Source organism: Danio aesculapii, chromosome 20, assembly GCF_903798145.1.
Source record: "Danio aesculapii chromosome 20, fDanAes4.1, whole genome shotgun sequence".
In the NCBI taxonomy this organism is placed as follows: Eukaryota; Metazoa; Chordata; class Actinopteri; order Cypriniformes; family Danionidae; genus Danio; species Danio aesculapii.
The window spans coordinates 51,823,649-51,841,863 of NC_079454.1; the positions used below are offsets into that span (position 1 = coordinate 51,823,649).

General features: G+C 40.0%; 1 protein-coding gene across 1 annotated transcript in view; it reads left to right on the top strand.

Annotated features, from left to right (window-relative positions):
- The window catches only part of pals1b (protein associated with LIN7 1, MAGUK p55 family member b), a 76,391-nt gene that overhangs the window by 17,089 nt on the left and 41,087 nt on the right, over window positions 1–18,215 (top strand). The window contains exon 4 of the mRNA XM_056481446.1: window positions 4,103–4,180. Within this exon, the coding sequence (XP_056337421.1) occupies window positions 4,103–4,180 (78 nt within the window). The remainder of the gene's footprint in view (window positions 1–4,102; window positions 4,181–18,215) is intronic.

An 18,215-nucleotide genomic window follows, 5' to 3' on the forward strand; every position in this document is an offset into this window, starting at 1 on the left:
AAAACAAATCGATCAATAAATAATTTACTTGGTGGCTCAGGTGACTCAGTGGTTAGCACTGTCGCCTCACAGCAAGAAGGTCGCTGGTTTGAGGGTCAGTTGGCATTTCATTTGTCTGGGTCAGTTGGCATTTCTGTGTGGTGTGGAGTTTGCATGTTCTCCCCATGTTGGCGTGGGTTTCCCCCACAGTCCAAACACATGCGCTATAGGTGAATTCATTCATTCATTCATTCATTTTCTTTTCGGCTTAATCAGGGGTGAAATGAACCGCCAACTTATCCAGCATATGTTTAACGCACAGCTGCAACCCATCACTGGGAAACACCCATACACTCTCATTCACACACACATACTCTACGGACAATTTAGCTTACCCAGTTTGCCTATACCACATGTGTTTGGACTGTGGGGGAAACCGGAGCACCTGGAGGAAACCCACGCGAACACGGGGAGAACATGCAAACTCCACAGAGAAATGCCAACTGACCCAGCTGGGGCTCGAACCAGCGACCTTCTTGCTGTGAGGCAATCGTGCCACCTGATTGTGTAAAACTGCGCCACCGTGATTGTGTAAAAACAGCATTTTAGAGTGTGATTTTTATTTTTTATATTGTTATTATTATTTATTCTGTTCCTGTTGGATATTTTTGGAAAGCCTCCCCAACAAAGTACTAATTTATTTTGAAAACATATTGATAAATAAATAATTTACTGGGTGGCTCAGGTAACTCAGTGGTTAGCACTCTCGCCTCACAGCAAGAAGGTGGCTGGTTTGAATCCTGGCTGAGTCAGTTGGCATTTCAGTGTAGAGTTTGCATGTTCTCCCTGTGTTGCCGTGGGTTTATTCCAGGTGCTTCCCCCACAGTCCAAACAAATGCGCTATTGGTAAATTGAATAAACTAAATTGGACGTAGTGTATGAGAGTGTATGTTTCCCAGTACTGGGTTGCAGCTGGAAGGGCATCTGCTGTGTAAAACATATGTTGGAATATGTTGGACGAATTTATTCTGATGACTAAAGGAACTAAGCCGAAAGAAAATTAATGAATGAGTTGGCGGTTCATTCCACTGTGGCGACCTCTGAAATACAGACTAAGCAAAATGAATTAATTTTAATGCCACAAAAACAGCATCAGACAGAAATGAAAATAAATACAATTTGTGATTAACCTTTTGGTAACATTTAGTTATTAATAAACATTATTACTGAACATTCTCTCAACTTTGAAGACATCCAGTTCTTTATGTTTTAAAAGTATATTTAATTATTTAAGTTATGCAAACATTGTGCGTTACATTGAATCTTTCAGTTATGACATCGTTTTTTAAAACACTCAAAAAATTCTGGGTCGTTTTAACCCAATTTTTGGGTCAAATATGGACAAACCAACCATAAAGGTTCAAAATTTTATTTAAATTTAATTAGAAAAATGTAATAAACGTTGTGTTTGTGTATATTTGTCCCAACATTGTGTAAAAAACAGCATTTTTACAGTTTAATTATTATTTGTAATATTGTTGTTATTATTTATTCTCTTCCTTAATAATTTACTGGGGCGGCACCGTGGCTCAGTGGGTTGCCTCACAGAAAGAAGGTCGCTGGTTCAAGCCTCAGTTGGGCCAGTTGGCATTTCTGTGTGGAGTTTGCATGTTCTCCCTGTGTTGGTCTGGGTTTCCTCTGGGTGCTCCGGTTTCCCTCACAATCCAAACACATGAGCCGTAATGGCTCCAAATTGGCTCCAATAAAAATAAATTGGCCGTAGTGTATGAGTGTGTGTGTGTGAATGGGAGTGTATGGGTGTTTCCCAGTGCTGGGTTGCAGCTGGAAAGGCATTCACTGCTTAAAATATATGTTGGAATAGTTGGCGGTTCATTCGGCTGTGACGACCCCTGATGCATAAAGTGACTACGCCAAAGAAAATGGATGAATGAATGCTGAATACTGATGACTAATGAACTGATTATTTCTCAAAAAACATCCAGATTTTCCATGCAAATCTGTTTATTTTGGAGAAATCTTCAGTTGTTCCGCTTCAGCAGAAGCAGACGAAAGCTTAATAAGGACGTGGTAATTGGTTGATCTGCAGCCGATGATGAAGTCACTGCTGTAATCCGCCACTGGCTTACAGACTGAAGTGTGATGCACTAAGAGCAGATCTTACAGCCCAGAATGAGATCCAATGGATTATTACAGCCTGTGTGTGTGTATGTGTGTGTGTACTTGTTATTGTGGTTAAGGAGGACAGAAATTTGTATAATGACATGGGAATGACCTAGGTGTACTGTATTAAAGGGCACCTATTATGCAAACATCACATTTATAAGGGGTTTAAACACAGTTGTATGGCAGTAGTGTGTGAATATAACCAGCTTCTAATAGTTAAAATGAATGAATTATTTTTTTTATAATCACACTTGTTAAAAACAGTCTGCAGAAACACTTTGATTGACATTCTCCCTTTGTACGTGTCATCAGAGAGGGAAAGCCACGCCCACTAGTGACAATCTCTCACTCATTAGCATAGGAGGTTAGTCTTGTTTTTGAATCTGAACTATACTTGCACATAGGAATTTGTAGCTCCGCCCTCTTTTAAAAAGAGCACAATCTCATTTGAATTTAAAGCGACAGTCACCAAAGCGGCACGGTGAGGATCAAAGCCTTAAAGGGGCAGTATCAGAGAGTTAGAAAACATTAATTGTGTGGTATTTGGAGGTGAAACTTCACACACACACTCTAGGGACATCAGAGACGCTTGTAGTTCAGCTTAAAAAATCATATTTAATTATGTCTTTTCCCATTCAAAGTTTGCCATTTATCATATGAGGATAGGTAGGAGGTCATGATGGACCGAGGACAGTGGGCAAATTTGGCCAGGATGCCAGGGTTAAACCCCTACTCTTTTTCGAAGGACATCCTGGGATTTTTAACAACCACAAGGAGTTAGGACCTCGGATTAACGTATCATCCGAAAGACTAAGCAGTAGAATCCCCATCAATATACTGGGGCGTTAGGACCCACACAGAACGCAGGCCCCCTACTGGTCTCACTAACACCACTTCCGACAGCAACCTTTCTTTAATGGGTTAATGAGCAGCCGCAGACTGAACTGTGAAGGCGGAGTTGGTTTATTTCCATTTGACTTGATGTTCTTCGTTAGAAAATTACTCGTCACCGACGCAGAGACTCTTTTTTTTCCTGGGCATAAGTTGCACGATACACAAACATTCTTGCCTTTCACCTCAACGAGGGAAAAGTAGTGCTTAAATTTACAGTTTGCAAATGCTACCTTTGAATTTGTTCCTTCTTGTATCGTATGTACTTGGTGCTCAACCAACAGTGTACAAAAGCAAATATACATTTACATAGTCATTTAACAGACGCTTTTATCCAAAGTGACTTGAGAAGGCATTCAGAGATTCAACAGGAAGAGGCAATACACACAAGAACTGCTGTTTATATAACGGAACCAATTTGTGCTCAGAGAACTTAGTGCTAGAGTGTGGGTCTCAAACTCAATTCCTGGAGAGCCGCAGCTCTGCACAGATAAGCTCCAACCCTAATCAAACACAGCTGGTTCAACTAATCAAGAAGTTCAAGATTACTAGAGACTATTAAGCAGGTGTGATTTGGAGGTGGTTGTTCCTACTCCTGGACATTGGTGTGTGTGACTGACTGTGCTTGTGTGTGAACACCTGCCCTACTCTGCATCTGATTGGCAAACGATGGAAATGTACTCTATCTAAGCCAATCAGCACATTCTCAGAGACACCACGTTCACAGACACACCAATCATCATCACTGCTTGGTTATGTGTCCCGCACATGCCCCGAACAGACACACACACACACCAGAGAAAGAGTGGTCCTATGGCTGAGAGAGACGCTGCTCGCATGAAAACCGCATCAGTGTTCTCAATTATAGTAACGCATGTTTTATTGTCAGTAGCAGTGTTGTAACAAGGGAAACAGTCAGACATTTGATTACTTGTTACTGAATAAAAAGTATCGCCGTTAATAATGCCATTTATTTATAGCGCTGTTATTCCCATCACTGGTTGTTTACAGAAAAGCTGATTTCTTCATGTTTTTGACTGGTGTTCAGGTGGAAAGTGTCCTACAGTCCAGCAAACACACCGAAGCTACTGAACTAACAGGCCTGTTAACTTCACCACATCTACAGGTAAATGATGGAAGAATGACACACAATCCTATATCTATATCATTTCACTGCAGTTTAATTAGACAAACAGCCTTTAAACAACAAAGGATTGAGAATGTATTATTATTTGCATGGCGGCACGGTGGCTCAGTGGTTAGCACTGGCGCCTCACAGCCGGAAGGTTGCTGGATCTAGTCCCGGCTGGGTCAGTTGGCATTTCTGTGTGGAGTTTGCATGTTCTCCCTGTGTTGGCGTAGGTTTCCTCCGGGTGCTCCGGTTTCCCCCACAGTCCAAACACATGCTCTATTGGTGAATTGAATAAACGAAACTGGCCATAGTGTATGAGTGTGTTTGTGAATGTGTATGGGTGTTTTCCAGCACTGTGTTGAGGCTGGAAGAGCATGCGCTGCATAAATCATTTGCTGGAATAGTTAGCGATTCATTCCGCTGTGGCGACCCCTGATAAATAAGTGACTAAGCCGAAGGAAGGGGATTGAATGAATGTTATTTGCATCCCTTCTTGTTGTTCACTGTTGTCTGCAATCATTTCAAAGCACATTCATGATGGAAAGAGACACATTTTAATCAAGCATTGTTCACCAAACAAAATCTGAATTTGCTCTTAGTTTAAAGGGATAGTTTCCCCAAAAATGAAAATTTACTCACTATTTACTCTCTCAAGTGGTTTCAAGTGTTTTGTGGGGTTCTTTTTTCTGTTGAACACAAAAGAAGATATTTTGAAGAATGCTGAAAACCGGTAACCATTGACCTCCATAGTATGAAAAACAAATATTATGGAAGTCAATGGTTACAGGCATTCTTCAGAATATCTTCTTTTGTGTTCAACAGAAGAAAGAAACCCATGAAGGTTTGAAACAAGTCAAGGATGAGATGATGACGGAGTTTTTGGGTGAACTGTCTATTTAATGCACCCTCAGGTCACCATGTAGGGGACTTTATTTATTCGAGAGATTAAATAGGCAGTTAAGTCAAAATACATTTGCAGGGAAAATTTATTTATTATCTGTGTCTCCTAATGATATTCTTATAAATGATCCTTTTGTCAAGTATTTCTCTTGACAATTATAATAATTGACAATTCAAAACTGCTCGTTAACGCACATTTCTAATCAGCCAATCACATGGCAGCAACTCAATGCATTTAGGCATGTAGACATGGTCAAGACGATCTGTTGCAGCTCAAACCAAGCATCAGAATGGGGAAGAAAGGGGATTTAAGTGACTTTGAACGTGCTATGGTTGTTGGAGCCAGACGGGCTGGTCTGAGTATTTCAGAAACTGCTGATCTACTGGGATTTTCACGCACAACCATCTCTAGGGTTTACAGAGAATAGTCTGAAAAAGAGGAAATGTCCAGTGAGCGGCAGTTCTGTGGGCGCAAATGCCTTGTTGATGCCAGAGGTCAGAGGAGAATGGCCAGACTGGTTCCAGCTGATAGAAAGACAACAGTAACTTAAATAAGCACTCGTTACAACCGAGGTCTGCAGAAGAGAATCTCTGAACACACAACACGTCCAACCTTGAGGCGGATGGGCTACAGCAGCAGAAGACCATACCGGGTGCCACTCCTGTCAGCTAAGAACAGGAAACTGAGGCTACAATTCACACAGGCTCACCAAAACTGGACAATAGAAGATTGGAGAAATGTTGCCTGGTCTGATGAGTCTCCATTTCTGCTGCCACATTCAGATGGTCGGGTCAGAATTTGGCCTCAACAACATGAAAGCATGGGTCCATCCTGCCTTGTATCAACTGTTAAAGCTGGTGGTGGTGGTGTAATGGTGTGGGGGATATTTTCTTGGCACACTTTGGGCCCATTAGTACCAACTGAGCATCGTGTCAACGCCACAGCCTACAGTATTGTTGCTGACCATGTCCATCCCTTTATGACCACAGTGTACCCATCTTCTGATGGCTACTTCCAGCAGGATAACACACCATGTCATAAAGCAGAAATCATCTCAGACTGGTTTCTTGAACATGACAATGAGTTCACTGTACTCAAATGGCCTCCATAGTCACCAGAACTCAATCCAATAGAGCACCTTTGGGATTTAGTGGAATGGGATTCGCATCATGGATGTGCAGCTGACAAATCTGCAGCAACTGCGTGATGCTATCATGTCAGTATGGAGCAAAATCTCTGAGGAATATTTCCAGTAGCTTGTTGAATCTATATCATTAAGGATTATGGCAGTTCTGAAGGCAAAAGGGGTCCAACCCGGTACTTGTAAGGTGTACCTAATAAAGTGGCCGGTGAGTGTAGTATAATACTGAATAAACCTGAAATATTGGGTATATTGTTTATAGTGCTGTTGTTGTGTTACCGTAACAAGTATAGATTTATAGAATTTATAGACTATATAAGTACTTTATTATAGTATGATTAAAAAATTCATTATGAAGTACTGTAATATTTTTTGATGTTGAAACATTTCCCAGAATGTATTTTATCTCATTTGATTCCCAAAAAAATAACCAAATTGTAACCTAACTTGGAGCATTCTGTGTTTTGCCGTCTAGCTAACATGTTCAGACCCAAATCGAACTCCCAACAAGTGCATGAAAACAACTTCCCTCGTATGTCTATTTGTACACAGCGCAGGTTAGATCCAATTAACGGTCTTAGAAATAGATACCGGCCACAGAACAGGGCAGGAGATTATTCCCCTCCTGCATCACAGCTCTGCCGAAGAGCTTCACCCCTTACCCAGACCTCCCGCTGCTTTCTGTCAGTGTTCATATCACACAGGACGGCTCCGTGTTTCTTCATTCGGAGGGAATGCATGCGGAGGTAAGAGCTGATTTAATGCCTGACAGCGTCGGGGAGAGATTACGGCGCATTGGGTTTATGTTCGGGTTAAGCTGTGCATCGTATTTGGCAGCCTGGCATTGAGAAGTGCACTGTTAAAAAGGCTGGGTTCCACAATAATAGGGTGTATGCAGAAGGACTTTTAATTTTCAGTAACCCAGTTCAAGCGCTTCCGGTGAACTGTTGTGCTGTTTTCTTTAAAAAATCACTGCCTGATGGATATACGATATAAACTGGGGCTTAGAATGTACAACAAGCACTGTATTAAACTATATCTGCGCCATGTTTTTAAAATATGAACGTTTATTTTATCACAGTATTTCCTATGGTATTTGAAAATATGACAGTATGTTGCTGTGTACTTTGTAAGGCATTCTGAGAGTTTCTGAGGTATTTCTTGGTTGTCTCTAAGGTGTTTTTGCTTGAGAGTGGATGCTTGGTTTCCGAGGTTGTTGCTATGCTGTTGTTAAAGTGTTCCAAATGTTGCTATGTGATGTATGGCATTCTGAGTGTTTGCATAGATGTTGTTAGGGTAGTTCTTGGTTGTTGCTAAGGTGTTTTTGCTTGAGAGTAGATGCTTGGTTTCCGAGGTTGTTGCTATGCTGTTGTTAAAGTGTTCCAAATATTGCTATGTGATGTATGGCATTCTAAGTGTTTGCATAGATGTTGTTAGGGTAGTTCTTGGTTGTTGCTAAGGTGTTTTTGCTTGAGAGTAGATGCTTGGTTTCTGAGGTGTTGCTATGCTGTTGTTACAGTGTTTCAAATGTTGCTATGTAATGTATGGCATTCTGAGTGTTTGCATAATGTTGTTAGGGTCGTTCTTGGTTGTTGCTAAGGTGTTTTTGCTTGAGAGTAGATGCTTGGTTTCCGAGGTTGTTGCTATGCTGTTGTTAAAGTGTTCCAAATGTTGCTATGTAATGTATGGCATTCTGAGTGTTTGCATAGATGTTGTTAGGGTCGTTCTTGGTTGTTGCTAAGGTGTTTTTGCTTGAGAGTAGATGCTTGTTTCTGAGGTTGTTGCTATGCTGTTGTCAAAGTGTTCCAAATGTTGCTATGTAATGTATGGCATTCTGAGTGTTTGCATAGATGTTGTTAGGGTCGTTCTTGGTTGTTGCTAAGGTGTTTTTGCTTGAGAGTAGATGCTTGGTTTCCGAGGTTGTTGCTATGCTGTTGTTAAAGTGTTCCAAATGTTGCTATGTAATGTATGGCATTCTGAGTGTTTGCATAGATGTTGTTAGGGTCGTTCTTGGTTGTTGCTAAGGTGTTTTTGCTTGAGAGTAGATGCTTGGTTTCCGAGGTTGTTGCTATGCTGTTGTTAAAGTGTTCCAAATGTTGCTATGTAATGTGTGGCATTCTGAGTGTTTGCATAGATGTTGTTAGGGTCGTTCTTGGTTGTTGCTAAGGTGTTTTTGCTTGAGAGTAGATGCTTGGTTTCCGAGGTTGTTGCTATGCTGTTGTTAAAGTGTTCCAAATGTTGCTATGTAATGTATGGCATTCTGAGTGTTTGCATAGATGTTGTTAGGGTCGTTCTTGGTTGTTGCTAAGGTGTTTTTGCTTGAGAGTAGATGCTTGGTTTCTGAGGTGTTGCTATGCTGTTGTTAAAGTGTTCCAAATGTTGCTATGTAATGTGTGGCATTCTGAGTGTTTGCATAGATGTTGTTAGGGTAGTTCTTGGTTGTTGCTAAGGTGTTTTTGCTTGAGAGTAGATGCTTGGTTTCCGAGGTTGTTGCTATGCTGTTGTTAAAGTGTTCCAAATGTTGCTATGTAATGTAAGGCATCCTGAGTGTTTGCATAGATGTTGTTAGGGTAGTTCTTGGTTGTTGCTAAGGTGTTTTTGCTTGAGAGTAGATGCTTGGTTTCCGAGGTTGTTGCTATGCTGTTGTTAAAGTGTTTCAAATGTTGCTATGTAATGTATGGCATTCTGAGTGTTTGCATAGATGTTGTTAGGGTCGTTCTTGGTTGTTGCTAAGGTGTTTTTGCTTGAGAGTAGATGCTTGGTTTCCGAGGTTGTTGCTATGCTGTTGTTAAAGTGTTTCAAATGTTGCTATGTAATGTATGGCATTCTGAGTGTTTGCATAGATGTTGTTAGGGTCGTTCTTGGTTGTTGCTAAGGTGTTTTTGCTTGAGAGTAGATGCTTGGTTTCTGAAGTGTTGCTATGCTGTTGTTAAAGTGTTCCAAATGTTGCTATGTAATGTATGGCATTCTGAGTGTTTGCATAGATGTTGTTAGGGTCGTTCTTGGTTGTTGCTAAGGTGTTTTTGCTTGAGAGTAGATGCTTGGTTTCCGAGGTTGTTGCTATGCTGTTGTTAAAGTGTTCCAAATGTTGCTATGTAATGTAAGGCATCCTGAGTGTTTGCATAGATGTTGTTAGGGTCGTTCTTGGTTGTTGCTAAGGTGTTTTTGCTTGAGAGTAGATGCTTGGTTTCCGAGGTTGTTGCTATGCTGTTGTTAAAGTGTTTCAAATGTTGCTATGTAATGTATGGCATTCTGAGTGTTTGCATAGATGTTGTTAGGGTCGTTCTTGGTTGTTGCTAAGGTGTTTTTGCTTGAGAGTAGATGCTTGGTTTCCGAGGTTGTTGCTATGCTGTTGTTAAAGTGTTTCAAATGTTGCTATGTAATGTATGGCATTCTGAGTGTTTGCATATATGTTGTTAGGGTCGTTCTTGGTTGTTGCTAAGGTGTTTTTGCTTGAGAGTAGATGCTTGGTTTCTGAAGTGTTGCTATGCTGTTGTTAAAGTGTTCCAAATGTTGCTATGTAATGTATGGCATTCTGAGTGTTTGCATAGATGTTGTTAGGGTCGTTCTTGGTTGTTGCTAAGGTGTTTTTGCTTGAGAGTAGATGCTTGGTTTCCGAGGTTGTTGCTATGCTGTTGTTAAAGTGTTCCAAATGTTGCTATGTGATGTATGGCATTCTGAGTGTTTGCATAGATGTTGTTAGGGTAGTTCTTGGTTGTTGCTAAGGTGTTTTTTGCTTGAGAGTAGATGCTTGGTTTCCGAGGTTGTTGCTATGCTGTTGTTAAAGTGTTCCAAATGTTGCTATGTAATGTATGGCATTCTGAGTGTTTGCATAGATGTTGTTAGGGTAGTTCTTGGTTGTTGCTAAGGTGTTTTTGCTTGAGAGTAGATGCTTGGTTTCCGAGGTTGTTGCTATGCTGTTGTTAAAGTGTTCCAAATGTTGCTATGTAATGTGTGGCATTCTGAGTGTTTGCATAGATGTTGTTAGGGTCGTTCTTGGTTGTTGCTAAGGTGTTTTTGCTTGAGAGTAGATGCTTGGTTTCCGAGGTTGTTGCTATGCTGTTGTTAAAGTGTTCCAAATGTTGCTATGTAATGTGTGGCATTCTGAGTGTTTGCATAGATGTTGTTAGGGTCGTTCTTGGTTGTTGCTAAGGTGTTTTTGCTTGAGAGTAGATGCTTGGTTTCTGAGGTGTTGCTATGCTGTTGTTAAAGTGTTCCAAATGTTGCTATGTAATGTATGGCATTCTGAGTGTTCGCATAGATGTTGTTAGGGTAGTTCTTGGTTGTTGCTAAGGTGTTTTTGCTTGAGAGTAGATGCTTGGTTTCCGAGGTTGTTGCTCTGCTGTTGTTAAAGTGTTCCAAATGTTGCTATGTAATGTGTGGCATTCTGAGTGTTTGCATAGATGTTGTTAGGGTCGTTCTTGGTTGTTGCTAAGGTGTTTTTGCTTGAGAGTAGATGCTTGGTTTCCGAGGTTGTTGCTATGCTGTTGTTAAAGTGTTCCAAATGTTGCTATGTAATGTATGGCATTCTGAGTGTTTGCATAGATGTTGTTAGGGTAGTTCTTGGTTGTTGCTAAGGTGTTTTTGCTTGAGAGTAGATGCTTGGTTTCCGAGGTTGTTGCTATGCTGTTGTTAAAGTGTTCCAAATGTTGCTATGTAATGTGTGGCATTCTGAGTGTTTGCATAGATGTTGTTAGGGTCGTTCTTGGTTGTTGCTAAGGTGTTTTTGCTTGAGAGTAGATGCTTGGTTTCCGAGGTTGTTGCTATGCTGTTGTTAAAGTGTTCCAAATGTTGCTATGTAATGTGTGGCATTCTGAGTGTTTGCATAGATGTTGTTAGGGTAGTTCTTGGTTGTTGCTAAGGTGTTTTTGCTTGAGAGTAGATGCTTGGTTTCCGAGGTTGTTGCTATGCTGTTGTTAAAGTGTTCCAAATGTTGCTATGTAATGTATGGCATTCTGAGTGTTTGCATAGATGTTGTTAGGGTCGTTCTTGGTTGTTGCTAAGGTGTTTCTGCTTGAGAGTAGATGCTTGTTTCTGAGGATGTTGCTATGCTGTTGTTACAGTGTTTCAAATGTTGCTATGTAATGTATGGCATCCTAAGTGTTTGCATAATGTTGTTAGGGTAGTTCTTGGTTGTTGCTAAGGTGTTTTTGCTTGAGAGTAGATGCTTGGTTTCTGAGGTGTTGCTATGCTGTTGTTAAAGTGTTTCAAATGTTGCTATGTAATGTATGGCATTCTGAGTGTTTGCATAGATGTTGTTAGGGTCGTTCTTGGTTGTTGCTAAGGTGTTTTTGCTTGAGAGTAGATGCTTGGTTTCTGAGGTGTTGCTATGCTGTTGTTAAAGTGTTTCAAATGTTGCTATGTAATGTATGGCATTCTGAGTGTTTGCATAGATGTTGTTAGGGTCGTTCTTGGTTGTTGCTAAGGTGTTTTTGCTTGAGAGTAGATGCTTGGTTTCTGAGGTGTTGCTATGCTGTTGTTAAAGTGTTCCAAATGTTGCTATGTAATGTATGGCATCCTGAGTGTTTGCATAGATGTTGTTAGGGTCGTTCTTGGTTGTTGCTAAGGTGTTTTTGCTTGAGAGTAGATGCTTGGTTTCTGCGGTGTTGCTATGCTGTTGTTAAAGTGTTTCAAATGTTGCTATGTAATGTATGGCATTCTGAGTGTTTGCATAGATGTTGTTAGGGTCGTTCTTGGTTGTTGCTAAGGTGTTTCTGCTTGAGAGTAGATGCTTGTTTCTGAGGATGTTGCTATGCTGTTGTTACAGTGTTTCAAATGTTGCTATGTAATGTATGGCATCCTGAGTGTTTGCATAATGTTGTTAGGGTAGTTCTTGGTTGTTGCTAAGGTGTTTTTGCTTGAGAGTAGATGCTTGGTTTCCGAGGTTGTTGCTATGCTGTTGTTAAAGTGTTCCAAATGTTGCTATGTAATGTATGGCATCCTGAGTGTTTGCATAATGTTGTTAGGGTAGTTCTTGGTTGTTGCTAAGGTGTTTTTGCTTGAGAGTAGATGCTTGGTTTCCGAGGTTGTTGCTATGCTGTTGTTAAAGTGTTCCAAATGTTGCCATGTAATGTATGGCATTCTGAGTGTTTGCATAGATGTTGTTAGGGTCGTTCTTGGTTGTTGCTAAGGTGTTTTTGCTTGAGAGTAGATGCTTGTTTCTGAGGATGTTGCTATGCTGTTGTTACAGTGTTTCAAATGTTGCTATGTAATGTATGGCATCCTGAGTGTTTGCATAATGTTGTTAGGGTCGTTCTTGGTTGTTGCTAAGGTGTTTTTGCTTGAGAGTAGATGCTTGGTTTCCGAGGTTGTTGCTATGCTGTTGTTAAAGTGTTCCAAATGTTGCTATGTAATGTATGGCATTCTGAGTGTTTGCATAGATGTTGTTAGGGTCGTTCTTGGTTGTTGCTAAGGTGTGTTTGCTTGAGAGTAGATGCTTGGTTTCTGAGGTGTTGCTATGCTGTTGTTAAAGTGTTCCAAATGTTGCTATGTAATGTGTGGCATTCTGAGTGTTTGCATAGATGTTGTTAGGGTCGTTCTTGGTTGTTGCTAAGGTGTTTTTGCTTGAGAGTAGATGCTTGGTTTCCGAGGTTGTTGCTATGCTGTCGTTAAAGTGTTCCAAATGTTGCTATGTGATGTATGGCATTCTGAGTGTTTGCATAGATGTTGTTAGCGTAGTTCTTGGTTGTTGCTAAGGTGTTTTTTGCTTGAGAGTAGATGCTTGGTTTCCGAGGTTGTTGCTATGCTGTTGTTAAAGTGTTCCAAATGTTGCTATGTAATGTATGGCATTCTGAGTGTTTGCATAGATGTTGTTAGGGTCGTTCTTGGTTGTTGCTAAGGGGTTTTTGCTTGAGAGTAGATGCTTGGTTTCTGAGGTGTTGCTATGCTGTTGTTAAAGTGTTCCAAATGTTGCTATGTAATGTATGGCATTCTGAGTGTTTGCATAGATGTTGTTAGGGTCGTTCTTGGTTGTTGCTAAGGTGTTTTTGCTTGAGAGTAGATGCTTGGTTTCCGAGGTTGTTGCTATGCTGTTGTTAAAGTGTTCCAAATGTTGCTATGTGATGTATGGCATTCTGAGTGTTTGCATAGATGTTGTTAGGGTAGTTCTTGGTTGTTGCTAAGGTGTTTTTTGCTTGAGAGTAGATGCTTGGTTTCTGAGGTTGTTGCTATGCTGTTGTTAAAGTGTTCCAAATGTTGCTATGTAATGTATGGCATTCTGAGTGTTTGCATAGATGGTTGTTAGGGTCGTTCTTGGTTGTTGCTAAGGGGTTTTTGCTTGAGAGTAGATGCTTGGTTTCTGAGGTGTTGCTATGCTGTTGTTAAAGTGTTCCAAATGTTGCTATGTAATGTATGGCATTCTGAGTGTTTGCATAGATGTTGTTAGGGTCGTTCTTGGTTGTTGCTAAGGTGTTTTTGCTTGAGAGTAGATGCTTGGTTTCTGAGGTTGTTGCTATACTGTTGTTAAAGTGTTCCAAATGTTGCTATGTAATGTATGGCATTCTGAGTGTTTGCATAGATGTTGTTAGGGTCGTTCTTGGTTGTCTCTAAGGTGTTTTTGCTTGAGAGTAGATGCTTGGTTTCCGAGGTTGTTGCTATGCTGTTGTTAAAGTGTTCCAAATGTTGCTATGTAATGTGTGGCATCCTGAGTGTTTGCATAATGTTGTTAGGGTCGTTCTTGGTTGTTGCTAAGGTGTTTTTGCTTGAGAGTAGATGCTTGGTTTCCGAGGTTGTTGCTATGCTGTTGTTAAAGTGTTCCAAATGTTGCCATGTAATGTATGGCATTCTGAGTGTTTGCATAGATGTTGTTAGGGTAGTTCTTGGTTGTTGCTAAGGTGTTTTTTGCTTGAGAGTAGATGCTTGGTTTCCGAGGTTGTTGCTATGCTGTTGTTAAAGTGTTCCAAATGTTGCTATGTAATGTATGGCATTCTGAGTGTTTGCATAGATGTTGTTAGGGGTGTTCTTGGTTGTTGCTAAGGTGTTTTTGCTTGAGAGTAGATGCTTGGTTTCTGAGGTGTTGCTATGCTGTTGTTAAAGTGTTCCAAATGTTGCTATGTAATGTGTGGCATCCTGAGTGTTTGCATAATGTTGTTAGGGTCGTTCTTGGTTGTTGCTAAGGTGTTTTTGCTTGGGAGTTGCTTGGCGTTCTAAATGTTGCTGTGTACCTAATGGAGCCAAAGGCGGAGCCGCGGAATCAAGCTTCCAACCAAACACTTGTACGTCAACTCAACCACGCACTCTGAACTTCCCATTTGACCGCCTGTATCTGCACTATAACAAAGGCTCGCTAAATAAATAAGCACTTACATTTAAACAGGGGCGTAGCAACCGGGGGGGGGGGGGGGGGGGGGGGGGGACGATGGGGATGCATCTAAAAACACGTGATAATACATGATTTATTAAGAACTGTGTGATGTAAGATGTTTTTAACTGTTTAATAAAAACAATAAAAGCAAAATAAACGATCTTTCACACACTCTAGCCTGAGTTATAAGTAGGCCCACATGGAATCTGCGCGCACAAATTTCCGCAGATTTTTAGCCCCTCATTGATTCTGCTTATTGACTTGTGTAAATGTGTGTAAATTTATATTTACTCAGTTTTTAAATTAATTACAGTAATATTATTGACTAATATGAAAATGTTCATCTGATTTATTTACAATACAGTTTGTACAGTAATATATGCTGTCTTTTAGTAGAGATATTATATGAGAGACTTGCTTTGTTGTGGATCTAACTGAATTTGTACTGTAAACATTAAATAAAAGTGAAAAAGCTATTATTTGTTATTTCACATATTAAGTTTTTAGTAACGATACTCCCAAAGTCATTCCGCATAAATACGCAGATTTTTTTTAAATATTAATTTCGGGACGCCCTACTGCACCATTTGTCGGCGTGCTAACCACTAGCGCTGACATAAATTCATAGATTTCACACAATTCTGCGCAGAAATAGCAAAAAAATGTCTGCTGATTTTGTATGGCCCTAGCTATGAGTTACTTAGTTAAGTTAAGTTACTTTAGACTTAGCTATGAGGACAAAGTATTGCTCTTATAATGGGTTGTTGGTATTTGTTATCTTCATGGGGTAGAAATAACACTCGTAAAATATGAACAATGACAAAGGCTTTTATTTTTATTTATTTATTTATTTTTGAACATTAATTTAAAGATTTACAATGACAGAACAGTGATATAGGCGTCTCATGTCATCATATTCAATAATATAGCCATCTATTATACAATCATAGATTGGCTAGTAATTCAAGTCTTTTGTGAAGGCTAAAATTAACAAAAAATAAATACATTAAAATAAAAATAGCCTTTCAGGATACATTCCCCAAAAACTCCCGTAGAGGATTCCAGATATGCCAGAAATCATCAGATTTCTGACGCAAGTCGTAGGTCAGTGTTTTTCAAGGGTAAGAAAATGGCAACCTGATTTATCCACATGTTGACCAAAGGACTGTTAGGAGAGGACCACAATAAAATTATACATTTTATTGATATATATATATATATATAAGATATATATATATATATAAGATATGTACAAAAGTGTTACACAGATTCTAGTCCATGCCTAAGGTGTAGAGCAGTTTTTCAATTCAGAAGACAAACAGCTGGAGATAGGGGAAAAGGTTTAGCAATAATCCTCTGAACTAATTTGTGGATTTCTTTCCAGTATGTCTTAATCATGTCACAGTCCCAGGCTTTCATTTTCAATTTAGCAATCAACAGAACCCAAAATACACACATCATGGACAGCTATTTGCTATGCGGGAAAAATTGTGCGTTTATATTAACGAAAAAATACAGCAAGATTTCTAAATATCAACAGGATATTTACATATCCCAGCACTATATGAAATAGACCTCATCAATTTGTACAATAAATGTTGCAGTATTAATACATCCTTCGACGTCTATCAGCTGCTGGAACATTGCTTGTATAATGTTTATTGTTTTTTCTTTGCCTCTGTTTTCCTTTGGCTTATTCGATGCCTTAATTATATCTGGCAAAGAGGAATTTACATCCATTTGAAGGTTTATTAGGAGTTTTCAAATAAAAAGCCAATGGTAAACGATGTAAATAAATAATACATAACATTCACTCATTCATTTTCTTTTCGGCTTAGCCCCTTTATTAATCAAGGGTCGCCACAGCGGAATGAACCGCCAACATGTTTTACGCAGCGGATGCCCTATCAGCTGCAACCCATCACTGGGAAACACCCATACACTCTCATACACTACGGACAATTTTAGCTTACCCAATTCCCCTATAGCGCATGTGTTTGGACTGTAGGGGAAACCGAAGCACCTGGAGGAAACCCACACGAACACAGGGAGAACATGCAAACTCCACACAAACGCCAACTGACCCAGCCGAGGCTCAAACCAGCGACCTTCAGCACTACCTGCTGCGCCACCACGTCACCCTAGCATTAAATTACTGGCAAAAAATATACTGTTTACAAAAATGAAGATCTGCACCTAAATCAGCATGATAACCTGTGCCTCCATTGACCAAAACCATCTGTCGGGACATTTTATTGCAAGTGTGTTTAATTTTCTTATTTGGGCTCAAGTCTCGTTGGTTAACATTGGGAGGCGGGCTTTATGACTTGTACTGCTGCCAGCCCCCAGGGGGCGACCTATTGCCCGGGAGCATCTCTCAAAAAGAGGCATGTGGCACACTTGGTTGGGAGTAGATACATGATTTCTAAGGTGTTGCTATGCTGTTGCTAAGATGTTCTAAATGTTGCTTTGTACTCTAAATGGCATGCTGGGTGTTTAAGTAGGTGTTGTTAGGGTAGTTCTTGGTTGTTGCTAAGGTGTTTTTGCTAAAGAGTAAATTCTTGGTTTTTAAGTTGTGGCTATGCTGTTGCTAGAGCCTTCTAAATGTTGCTATGTAATGTAACGCATTCCGAGTGTTTGCATAGGTGTTGCTAGGGTATTTTTTTGTTGTTGCTAAGGTGTTTTTGCTTGGGAGTATATACTTGGTTTCTAAGGTGTTGCTATGCTGTTGCTAAGGTGTTCTAAATGTTGCACTGTAATGTAAGGCATTCTAAGTGTTTGCATAGGTGTTGCTAGGGTGTTTGTTGCTGCTAACGTGTTTTTGCTTGGAAGTAAATACTTGGTTTCTGAAGTGTTGCTATGCTGTTGCTAAGATGTTCTTAATGTTGCTATGTAATGTAAGGCATTCTGAGTGTTTGCATTGGTGTTGCTAGGGTATTTGTTGTTGCTAAGGTGTTTTTGCTTAGGAGTAGATACTTGGTTTCTAAGGTGTTTCTATGCTGTTGCTAAGGTGTTCTAAATGTTGCACTGTAATGTAAGGCATTTTAAGTGTTTGCATAGGTGTTGCTAGGGTGTTTGTTTGTTGTTGCTAAGGTGTTTTTGCTTGGGAGTAGATACTTGGTTTCTAAGGTGTTGCTATGCTGTTGCTAAGAGGTTCTTAATGTTGCTATGTAATGTAAAGCATTCTGAGTGTTTGCATTGGTGTTGCTAGGGTATTTGTTCTTGCTAAGGTGTTTTTGCTTAGGAGTAGATACTTGGTTTCTAAGGTGTTTCTATGCTGTTGCTAAGGTGTTCTAAATGTTGCACTGTAATGTAAGGCATTTTAAGTGTTTGCATAGGTGTTGCTAGGGTGTTTGTTTGTTGTTGCTAAGGTGTTTTTGCTTGGGAGTAGATACTTGGTTTCTAAGGTGTTGCTATGCTGTTGCTAAGAGGTTCTTAATGTTGCTATGTAATGTAAGGCATTCTGAGTGTTTGCATAGGTGTTGCTAGGGTATTTGTTGTTGCTAAGGTGTTTTTGCTTAGGAGTAGATACTTGGTTTCTAAGGTGTTGCTATGCTGTTGCTAAGGTGTTCTAAATGTTGCACTGTTGTGTAAGGCATTCTAATTGTTTGCATAGGTGTTGCTAAGGTGTTTGTTTGTTGTTGCTAAGGTTTTTTTGCTTGGAAGTAGATACTTGGTTTCTAAG